At 39.9% G+C, this 12263-nt stretch overlaps 1 protein-coding gene across 1 annotated transcript in view; it reads left to right on the top strand.

Annotated features, from left to right (window-relative positions):
- Positions 1–12263, top strand: part of CHRNA7 (cholinergic receptor nicotinic alpha 7 subunit) — a 171300-nt gene that overhangs the window by 79759 nt on the left and 79278 nt on the right. The window contains exon 3 of the mRNA XM_020982020.2: positions 9176–9220. Within this exon, the coding sequence (XP_020837679.1) occupies positions 9176–9220 (45 nt within the window). The remainder of the gene's footprint in view (positions 1–9175; positions 9221–12263) is intronic.

Genomic DNA, 12263 nt, shown 5'->3' with positions numbered 1-12263 from the left:
TTAACTCAGGAGGGGGCTGGAGATGGTGTCTGGGCTCTAAGCCTCCCACACTTGACAATGAAAGATGCCCTCAGGAGCATGACTCAACTGGAACTCTTGGAGAAAATAGAACATCTCTCTCCAAGGTGAGAATCCTCTTTTGCTGCCTAATGCCTGGGGACCCTTTCCTCTCAGTATCATGCCCTGTGGATTGCTTAGATCTGACATTTGCTTCCTGGTATTTTATTTTTATTTTATTTAGCCCATGCCATACAATGACCTGAGGCAGGTCCTCCAACATCACCTCATGGCCAGAAAGGCCAATCTCAGCCCATATCCCTTCATGACAGCAGAAATGGACCTTTTCCCTTAATAGGCAGCAAGGCTGTGGCCAGCCCAGTTTGCTCGAAGTTGAATACAGTAAGAGAATCTTGAGACTCAGCAGGATCTGGCTTGAACAAGAAGCACGGTCTTAGTTTTTGATGCTCTTTTAGGACCAGATCTGTTTGTCTAGTGTGTCCCAGAACAGAGACAGGCTATTTGATAAACAGCTCTCCATCGTGCCTATGTCCTATGACATGCTATGTATCACTGGCTTATCTAAGCTATGGTCCATCACGAAGTAATTACAGCATTTAAGTTTGTCCACTGGGGGAGACTTGGTACACAGAACTATGAAAACTGACAATCTGCGCAGCATGGGAATACATTGATGATTTATTATATTGGAGAGAGTCTTTGGCTGGAAAGAACTTTAGAGAACACCTGCTCCAGACCCCTTATTTTACATATCAAACTGAAGCCCAGAGACATCACATGACCTGCCCAAGGTTACCCAGCTAGTTAGTGGCAGAGCTGACACTATAATTCTCGTCTCCTGGCTCTCAGACCAGAATCCATTCTTCCGTCACATTTTCTTCCTCCTCTTGGCTTTAGCTCTTACACCTTTTTGGTGTAGGTACCCATATGCATTCATAGTCGGGTTTGAAGACAGAAGTTCTTGCTCCCCATAGCTTCTATACTTAGGCACGTTTTCCCCAAACTCTATAATACTCCAACTTTTGTTTACCTCTCACAATTACATTTTTTAAAAAATTTAACTTTTTAAAAAAAGTTAACTAATTTAACTTCAAATTCTCTTCCTCCCTTCACCTCTCTTCCACCAATTGAGAAGGCAAGAAATATAATACTACACATATGAAATCATGCAAAATATATTTCTACATTAGCTGTGTTCACAATTAAATTTATAAATTTTTCTCCTGCCCCCAACTGCCTGCTGTATTGTTATTGCCAAAGGGGAGACGTTAGAGACAAAGGGCTTACTTACTTAAACTATGGAGGCCAGTAAGATTAGAACAATCTGATCAGGTATTGGGTGTAGGTGATCCTAAGTAGTCTGAACTGGGTCCAGTATGCCAGAGTTTCTCTCTCTTTCTCTTTCTGTGAGGTACAAGGACTTGCCCATGGTCATATAGCTAGTAGGTATTGGAGGAGTGGACCTACATCATCTCCCCAGCTGCTAGTGTTTTTTCTTTCCCAAACTATATCTTATTTGCTTATGTGAAAAAATATTGTATCCCTCTTTAATATGTAAATTCCTTGTGAGTAGGGAATGTTTCATTCTTTGTACATGTAACCCTAGTGCCAGGCATATACTAGGTGCTTGGTAAATGCTTATTGATTGATTGAATGTAAGTTTTTGGAGGCCTGGGCCTGTTTTTCATTTTCTCATGACTATCATCTAGCACATAGGAGAATTGACAAATTCTTATCGAATTGAATGCCTGGTGCTAATTCCAGCACTTTGACTCCTTGGCCACCCCTTTTCCCCATCAATGGTTATTTAATAGTGACTTCAATAACCTGACCCCTTTAAATGAAGAAGCTCAAAACCTCCTGACAGGTAAGCTGAGTTACCCTGTCAGAGTCAGGCCAACAGTATAAATCCTAATCCCCTTTTCTGTTAGTGGGGAGTTTGAATATCAGTTAATCTCTGTTTCCCCTGGAGTTTTTCCTCCCCCTAGTAGCATGAATCAGCATCAATCCCCAGTTCCAGGCTTCTCATTCCCTTCCTCCAATACCTGCTCCTGCTAGACACAGAAAAGAACTCTGTGAAAACCCAGAAAACTTTACTGGTTGAGGGGAGAGGGCACCTCATTCCCTCCAGGGTCTCAAAAGGGAACCTAACTCCATCCCGAGTGGACCGCCCGCTGTCCTTCCTGCCTGATCACTTTCAGTCTGTGTCTCCTTTCGGTAAAGCTGACTCACCTCATTGTCTTGTAGGCTCCATGTTTCCTTGTACTTGTATGTTGGTATTTTAAACTTTACTATGTTTGTATCATGACAGCTTTGTTTCCAGTTCATTGTAACTGTAGGAAGTATTGATATACATATTTTCGGTTATATGGGACCATTCTTTCTGTCTTTTATTTCAATGAGGTATATGCCCAGCAGTGGTAATTCTGAGTCAAAGGGAAGACACTTTAGGTCAAAGACCTTTTAGTCAGTCAGCAAACAAGTACTTACTATGTGCCAGCTTACCATGGTGCAGATAGGTGGTACAGTGGATAGAGTGTCTGGCTTAGAGACAGGAAGACTCATCTTTCTGAGTTCAAATCCAGCCTCAGACACTTAGTAGCTCTGTGACCCTGGGCAAGTCACTTAACTCTGTTTATCTCAGTTTCCTCATTTGTAAAATGAGCTGGAGAGAGAAATGGCAATCCACTCCAGTATCTTTACCAAGAAAACCCAAATGGGCTCACGAAGAGTTGGATACAAGTAAAAAATGACTAACCACCAAAATGTGCCAGTCACTGTGCTGAGTTCTGGGAAGGTAAGGAAAGACAAAAACCATTCTTGGGGCAGCTGGGTGGTGCAGTGGGTAGAGCACTGGCCCTTGAGTCAGGAGGACCTGAGTTCAAATGTGACCTCGACATATAACACTTACTAGCTATGTGACCCTGGGCAAGTCACTTAACCCCAATTGCCTCACAAAAGCAAACAAACAAACAAACAAAAAACACCTGCCACATTCTCTGCTCTTAAGGAGCTCACAGGCTAACAGAGAAGACAACATGGAAACAACCTGCGCAATCACAACATATACAGGATAAATTGAAGATAATTAAGGGGGGAAGCACTGAGCTTTCTTAGCAAAATTCCAAGTGGTATCCCAGAATGGTTGAGTAAATTCACACTTCCACCAAGACTGTATTGGCGTTTGCATTTCCACAGCCCTCAAACACTGACTTGTCCTCCTTTGTCAGTATGTTGGTTGTGACATGAAACCTTAGATTTGTCTCAATTTATGTTTCTCTTATAATGGGTGATTTTAAACATTCTTTCATAAGGATTTTTATAGACTGAAATTCCTCTCTTGAAAACTATTTGTTCATATTCTTTGACTACTTATCCATTGGAACCTTATCTTGAAAGAGAAAAACTGTTAAGCAAAAAGCAAGTCACACATTAATTGTCTGCCAATAAAGGCAACTTTCTTTAGTTGGAATCTTGATTTGGAAGACTTTTGTTTTTAACTTAAACAATTTTGATGATAACTTTTTTCATAAATATTGGGGAACTAATGCAGTGAGAAGAACAGACAAACTGAAAAAACCTGGTTATGCAATAGCAATGCTGATGATCCAGCACTTAGCGCAGTGCCTGGAACATAGTAGGAGCTTAATAAATGCTTACTGGCTGACTGATTGATACAATTTTAGGCGAACTTCTTCCACCAGAGCGATGTGTCCTCTGAGGCCTCATTGTGGCATCAAAGTTATCCTGGCTTCTCCAAGCCTATGCTAGCAGGGCAGAACCTAAGGCAGGTTCTGCCAAACTAGAAAGCTATAGGCCCAGTGATAGTAAGTGAATGAGCATTAATTAAGCACTGTGTGCCAGCACTACATCAAAGATAGGCACAGAGAGAGTCCCTGTTGTGTAGGAGCTCCCAGTCCAGCAGTGGCAGCGATGTATGAACAAGATACATACAGGAAAAATTGGAGCTGATCCGCAGAGGGAAGGCATTAACCTAGGGTGGATCAGGAAAGATTTCTTGTAGGAAGTGTGATTTTAGCTGGGGTTTGAATAAAGCCAGGAGGTGGAGATGTGGAGCAAAAGACTTCCAGACATGGGAATGAACTAGGTCTCTCTGACCCGAGGATCAGCTTTGCTCAATTTGGAGTGGCTCAGCTCCAGGAGGTTGACCCATTACCTGAAGATTCTTTTTAAGCATAGCATAACATCATCAATTTAGGACTGGAAGGTGACAGCCAAAGTCATCCAGTCCAATACCTTTTTTTTCCATGGATAAAGAAACAGGAACAGACATTAAGTGACTTGTCCAAGATCACACAGGATGCAGAAAAAGACAGCTGGGATTGGAGCTCAGATGCTGTAACTCCAAATCTGGTGCCCTTTCCAGTGAACCACAACTCCCCCTCAGTGATTTGCCAGAGGTCATGCTGATATTAAGTGGCATGGCTGGCATTTGAACTCTTGTCCTGTGACTCCTGGTACAGTGGTCTTTCCACTGTATCACGCTCTCTCCCTTATAGCAATTTCTGAAATGATCTCCTGAGGCACAGAGGGATTTCAAACTGATGAAAGCATAGATCTTTGGAAGTACTAAGGTGTGAAAATTGCTTAACATATATGTTTGATTAAACTTCAGTATAATAATCATGATGCATATCATTAAATGTGTCAGATTCACTTGGCTGTAAGATTTATTTTGGTTATAACATAAAAACTACGTATGCTACGCTTTCAATTTTCTTTTGCTCATGTAACATAATTATCCTTTTATAAATTTAAAAAAATAGAAAAAAAAGGTTTTCCTTTCTTTCAGTTCCATCCCAGGCCTATTCCCTAGAATTAGGAGAGAATATGAGATAGGAGTAACCATTTTCTCTAGAGATATTTGGACCTTTTCCACTTCCATCACAAACACACACTTTACAAAAGGTTTTGGGAGTGTCTTTATGTGTCCTGTGGCCATCCAGCTCTTGATCTTCTGCCCGTTGAGAGGGAAAAGCTGAATCTGCTCCCCTGCATTTCAGACAGTTCAGTTCCTTCTCCTTCAGCAGTGTTAAAATGACAGCGGATTGGCCACTCCAGATAGGTGAGATACTTTCTTAACTAGCCATGGTCAAGAATTTCCTGTTCCGTTGTACCCGGAAATAGCCACATTGTGTGATGGCTGACTTTGATGGACTTAGCTCTTCTCAGCAATGTACGGATCTAAGACATCTCCAAAAGACTCACAATGGAAAATGCTATCCATATCCAGAGAAAGAACGATGGAGTCTGAATGCAGATGGAAGCATACTATTTGCTCTCCTTTTCTCTTGTTGTGTTGTTTTATTTCTTCTTTCTCAGACGTCCTCCCATTTGTTCTAATTCTTCTATACATCATGACTAATGTGAAAATATGCTTAATATGAATGTAGAAGTAGAGCCTATATCAGATTACACACTGTCTTGGGGAAGGGGGAGCAGAGGGAGGAGGAGAAAATTTAAAAATCAAAATCTTATGGAAGTGAATGTTGAAAACTAAAAATAAATAAATTATTTAAAATTTTAAAAAAAGGAAAAAAGAATTTCCTGTTCCAATTTGCTAATAACTATCTTCATTCTTTGTCCCCTCTAATCCTGCTGCTTCTCTGCTAAAAAAAAATCTTCAGTGGCTCAGTAGTGTATACTTAAATTTCTAGCTTCTTTGGCATTCAAGACCCTCCATATTCTGGTAGTGGCTTACCTGTCAAGCCTTATCTTATACTACTTCCTGTTGCTGTTGTCTCTCCCAGCTTCACCAAACACCCCTCTGTATTCTTGTTTCCATACTCTTTCTTATATCTATAATGTTAAAATCAAGTTATCAAGTATTTATTAAGTGTTTTTAAAAACCCTCAAAAAAACCCCCTAGTGGCAGCTAGGTGGCGCAGTGGATAGAGCAGCGGCCCTGGAACAAGGAGAACTTGAGTTCAAATGTAGCCTCAGACATTTGACCCTGAGCAGTCACTTAATGCTGATTGCCTCCAAAAAAAAAAAAAGTATTAAGTACCTACTACATGGTAAGCACTGTGCTAAGTGCTAAGGATACAAAAAAAAAAGGGCAAAAACAGGGCCTCAAGGAGATTGCAGTCTAATGGGGAGGAGGGAGACAACACGCAAACAACTATGTATGCATAGGATATAAATAGAATAAATTAGAGAAAATCTTAAAGGGAAGGTGCTAGCGTTAAGGGGTTTGGGAAAAGCTTCTTGCAGAAGGTTCGATTTTGGCTGGCAACTGAAGGAAGTCAGGGAAGCTAGGAGACAGAGATGAGGAGGAAGAGAATTCCAGGCATGAGGGGCAGTCAGGGAAAAAGTCCAGGGTTAGAAGATGAAGTGTCCTGTGCAAGGAACAGCAAGGAGGCCAATGGCACTATATCACATATGTGGAAGGGAGTAAAGTGTAAGAAGGTGTCCTCCTGGGACAGCTGGGTGGCTCAGTGGATAGAGCACTAGCCCTGGAGTCGGGAGGATCTGAGTTCAAATCCGACCTCAAACACTTGATACTAGCTGTGTGACCCTAGGCAAGTCACTTAACTCCAATTGCCTTAAAAAAAAGTGTCCTTCCCCCCCCCACCCCGCTTAGCGTACTGAGTTTCTACTCATTCTTTAAAGTCAAACTCAAGTACCAACTCATTGAAACCTAACCTGAATTTCCCCATCGCATCCTCCTTCTCCCCCGTTTCCTCTTCTGATCTCCCCAACCTGCCTCCACCTTTCTATGCAGTCCTCTTTCATATTTTTTCCTTCACATAGTCAGCATTCTAGCCAAATTATACTACTAGCTGCTCCCTGAATATAATTCATCTCCTGCTTCTGTGCATTACATAAGCTCTTCCCTATTCCTACAATGCCTTCCCTCCTCTTTTCTGCCCATCAGTAGCCTTATTATTATTTTTAAACAAGACTAAAGCTCCAGTATCACTTCCTTTGCAAACCTTCCCTAATCTTCTGTTGTTCATTCTGTCTTCTTCCTAGGACCGTAGATATGGAACTAGAAGGGATTATGTTGTTGTTCAGTTGTTTCAGTAGTATCCTACCCCATTTGGGGTTTTCTTGGTAGAGATTCTGGAGTGGTTTGCCATTTCCTTCTCCAGCTTATTTTACAGATGAGGAAACTGAGGCAAACAAGGTTAAGTGACTTGCTCAGGGTCACACAGCTAGTAAGTGTCTGAGGACAGATTTGAACTCAGAAAGATGAGTCTTCCTGACTTTAGGCCCAGCGCTTTATCCACTGCACCACCTAGTTACCTGATCATTTTATAGATGAGATAAATGAATCCCAGAGGGGTCAAGTAATGTGCTCTGGGTCACAAAAACTATAAGCTTCAGAGGTGGAGTGTCCAGCTGTTCTACACACACAAATCCAGTATTCTTGCCACTATACCATCTTCTTCAGATTACCTTGAATTTTCTTCTCCATGTTCTTGCAGAATTCCACTCTTTCAATGTTAATTATAAACTCCTTGTGGTCAGAGATTGTTTCATTTTGCCTTTATGTTCCTAGAACCCAGTACAGTGAATGCATATATTAGATGATTAATAAACACATTTTGAATTTAGTTGAACTCATATTCTGGGTTTATTTTTGCTTCCATGGATTTTTTGTTTTTATTTTTTGCTTCTGCTGCCCACATTTGTGGAATGTTTTCCATGCTCCTATTGGCCTGCCTCATTCTTTCTCAGTTCCTATCTCCTCCATGAAGTCAAGTGTTTGAGGTCACATTTGAACTCAGGTCCTCCCGACTCCAGGGCTAGTGCTCTATCCACTGAGCCACCCAGCTGTCCCAGGAGGACACACTTTTCACACTTTACTCCCTTCCACATATGTGATGTAGTGCCATTGGTCTCCTTACTGTTCCTTGCACAGGACACTTCATCTTCTAACCCTGGACTCCAGCCTTCTATGATCTTTTCTTTCTCTTAAATGTCATTGAATTTATCACTCAATGTAGTCCTTTTTTACAAACAGTTTGAGTCTTTGGTCAAATGAGATGATCTTTGCAGAGGGCTTAGCACAGTGCCTGGCACATAGTAGGTACTTAATAAACACCTGTTCCCATCCCTTTCCCTTGTATCATCTTCCAGCTCTGATATTTACTAGTTGTACAGCTGTGGACAAACCACTTTTCTGAACCTCAGCTTTCTAATTTGTAAAATGGGGGTGATAATGTCTATATTGCTACTTTACTGAATTGTTGTGAGGCAAGTCTTTGATACATCTTAAAGTACCATATAAATGTGAATTATTATTATCACCATTCTCACAGTCATAGTTTAATTAGTACTTTAAGATGGTGATGACAATCATTGCTAATTGACTACTATTTCACATTTAAGTTGACCCCTTACTCCCCTTCCCTTTACTTCTTTCCTCTCCCTTCCCTTCACCTCCCCTGCCTCTCCTCACCTTTCCTGTATTGCCATAGTATTATGTCATACTTTGGTCACAGAATATAGCTCCAGTACCTTGTGTATTCTACTACTCTTTATATCAATAAGAAATCTATATTATACTGTGGTCTCAGTTTAAATGAGCCCTGTGGATGATGATTAAGACTTTAAGATGATTAACTATGTCAGGGTATATTTAAAGGGAACGTATTCCTCAACTTGCTTTATGACAAAGGGAGGAAATGAGTTGACTTCTTTGGTAATTTAAAAGATCTGTGCTTTCATGGATTGTGGATATTCTCTCTATCTGTGCATATTGCAGCCCATCTGTGCCTTCTCATCCAATGAGATTCTTGTCTATACTCTCCCATAGATCCTTCACAAATGATCCATCCAACATCTTGGAGTCTTCTTCTAGTTCTTTTTTTTTTTCCTTTTTAACACTTCCAGGAGAACATTTGGACTATCCATCTATTAGCTTTCATCCACATACTTTTCTATCTCAATGATATTCCTTATGCCAATTCTTCAGCAAAAGTCATGACTCAGCAACAGATTGACTCCAGGGTTTGTCCAAGGACCAACCTAACTCAGACAGGTTCATCACTAGTACGTTGGCTGCTAGGTGTTGAATTCCTTGGGCCATGGCAGCCTATGATGTAACTTATTAAAGAAATATATAAATTATATATGAATAATGCTCTCATCCTTATATCTCTTAACAATGTTTTTCTATTTTTTTCAGGATGAAAAGAATCAAGTTTTAACCACAAATATTTGGCTGCAAATGGTAAGTTGAGAATTCTCCTTCCCTTCTTCCCCTCTAGAAGTAATCTTTCTTTCAGTTCTCTCATAGTGCTTTGTTTATACTTCCCTTCTTCACATAACATATGCTAGTTATCTAATAGTTCTTTGGGTATCTATTCCACTCCTTAAAAGGAATAAGATCCTTGAGGGTAAGGACTGTATCCTTTTCATTCTTATATTCTCAGGACCTAGAGTTTAGAGACTGTGTTGGTATTAAATAAATGTTTTAATAAATAAATGAATGCATTTATAGATGAATCTCATCTACTTCACTTCCTACCCTTTCCCCTTAAACTTATATTTTGTGCTTATGTTTAATTTTTTTAAGAGACTAGATGAATCCCCAAACATCCCCCAACATGTAACTGTGTGTTTTTGAACACAAAATATCTCATTCTAGAGAAATTTAAAAAGTTAAAAACTGGGTAAAAGTTTTTATTTTAATGGCAGGCATGCCCCTTGGAAATGTCAAAGACGCTTACAATATGAAGTAATAACCTAACTGACTTAATTCTTTCTGTGCTATATCTTAGATCAGTAATAACTTATCCTAGAGGTTAAGGCATCTTTGCCAAACCTTCTACATGTTCCTATAACTGTATTGCTTATCAAAATAGAATTTGTTGAAGGTGCTTGAAAATACAAGCTAGTTGGCTCCAGAAACTTTAAAATAGCATTTTCAATTAGTGCATCCTGGTTGTCTCAGCAACCTCATAAGTACATCTTGAGGAGGGTAGACAGTTAAAGGGCAATTTAAGATACTTAATCTTAAGTCCCTCCAAATCAAACAATTTACCATATTGGTTACACCATCATATTGAAGACTAAATTTAAACTATGTGTGCTCAGCTAACTTTGATTAGTTGCAAAAGAAATGATTTCCAGCAACTTTAAATTTCAGGTGCTGCTTGGGTGGTATTTTTTTTTTTAATTTATTGGCACAGTACCTCAGTGATTCAAAGATTTCATTTAGTAGGTATTGTCACAACTGGGCCAAATTCCAGCCTCTCAGTACCGTACAAGGAGGTCTTCTGGAGCTGTAACTGAAAAGTTCATCATACAATGGCCAACTTGGGAATGAGCCTTTCCCAAATGGGCTAAGCTGGTTCTTAGAAGAGAACTAATATAGCCCATTGTTAGGTTATACACTGAGGTTTGAGGACCTGCCAGATCTTTATTGCCTTTGGGAGTCCAGAGTCATTTCTCTACTTACTCTGAGGCAACAGTCAGACTTGGGTTGAAGATTTTTCTGTGTAGAGAAAAATGAGGCAGGCAGGGAAAGTGACAGAAACTATCTCTTTCTCAGATGCTCAGTCTTCTTAACCCTCATTATGCTAATTGGTTTTTATCAAGTTAGAGAGATGAACTATTTAGCAGGAAGCCTTAGGTTCCTGAGAAATAAGGGGAATAAGGTTATTATGCATTGCATTTTTTTTGGTAGCCCTGATCACATCAGTTTTGTAGTTAGTCTTTAAATAAGTATTTATTAAACCTTGCTATGTCCCAAAACATTGTTCAAAGTACCAGGGATACAGAGTTATAAGTCGCTCTCTTCAAGGATCTTGTGTTCTAACAGGGGAGAGAGACATTGAGGAATAGGACGAGGATTAAATAGTTGGTATTCAATTAAATTCATTTCATTTCAGTTCAGTTCAAGTCAAGTCAAACCAGCAAGTATTTACTAAGTGCCTACTATGTACCAGGCACTGTGTTAAGCACTGGGGATATATTAAAAAAAGATAAAATTAGTCCCTGCCCTCAAGGAGTATACAATATGGCCAGCAACCCCTAAGGTTCTATAAGAGCTATAAAAATTTTTTTGACTTAAGATAGCCCCTTTGGTTAAACTTTGCCCAATGATCCCTGCATTATAGGCTGGCCCTTTGCTATTTTTGAACTTTCTTGTATTTTTCCCTTGTACCAGACTTGTGATCTCATTGGTGTAGGGAGCTACCACTGAGGAATGAATGTCCTCTAGCAATATTGGATTGGCACTTGCTCTGTAACTTATAGTCTTAGAGAATTTCCCAGGATACTGAGAGGTTGGGTCATTTGCCTAAGTTCACACAGTGAGTGTGTCAGAGCCAAGACCTGAACCCAGGTCTTTTTGAATCTGAGGCCGTCTCTCTATCCTCTATGGCAGCCGTCTCATACTTATGAAGAGTAAATGTCCCTTTCTAAAATGTCCTTTTTTATCCACTTGTTCCATAGGTTTTTTTTTTTGAGCACCTCCTATGTGTAAGGGATACTGCTACTTGCTGAAGGAAATAAAAAGCATAGTCTAAATAGTCTTGGGAACTGCTGGGGAGTTAAGACACATGCAAAAAGTTAAATAGTGATCCAAAATGACAACGTAAGAGGAGTCTTAAAGCAATCTAAAATAGTTTTAACAGTAGGTTCCTAGGAGAAAGAAAGGAGAAAGAGCCCTGCTTTGGGGCTTAGGATACAACAGACCTTGGGCAAGTTACCCAAGTCTCTCTGGCACTCAGTTTCCTAAATCTGGATAAAATGAAGGAGCTGATCTTCCATCCTTAAGTGCTGTAACATTTGGTTAACATTAATAAATGTATTATTTAGGGATACAAAATTCTGACCTGAGGCTAAGGAAGTCCAGTCTCAGAATTGTTCCTCTGGTTGTACTTCTTCAGGAATTTATCAATGGTCCCAGCTACATGGGGAGAGCATAATAATAGCTAACATTCATATAACATTTTAAGGTTTTCCAACTGCTTTATAAATAATGCCTCATTTTAACCTCACAAACATCCCTAGGAAGTAATGCTGTTATTATCTCCATTTTGCATATGGGGAAACTGAACCAGACAGAGGTAAAATGATTTTCTCAGAGTCATGCAACTAGTAAGCGTCTGAGGCTGGATTTGAACTCAGGTCTTCCTCACTTCAGGTCCAGTGTTCTATCCACTTCACTACCTGGCTGTCTATCTTCAGGAAATGCAGTCTTGGACTTGTAAATAGAAAAGGAATCAGAAAGACAAAAGGCACTAGGATCTTTGAGGTCCAGATAC

Source organism: Phascolarctos cinereus, unplaced genomic scaffold (genome assembly GCF_003287225.1).
Source record: "Phascolarctos cinereus isolate Bilbo 61053 unplaced genomic scaffold, phaCin_HiC Scaffold_3;HRSCAF=262, whole genome shotgun sequence".
NCBI classification, from domain to species: domain Eukaryota; kingdom Metazoa; phylum Chordata; class Mammalia; order Diprotodontia; family Phascolarctidae; genus Phascolarctos; species Phascolarctos cinereus.
Note: the sequence above shows the minus strand (reverse complement) of the source record. Positions and strands in the feature narration are given on the sequence as shown.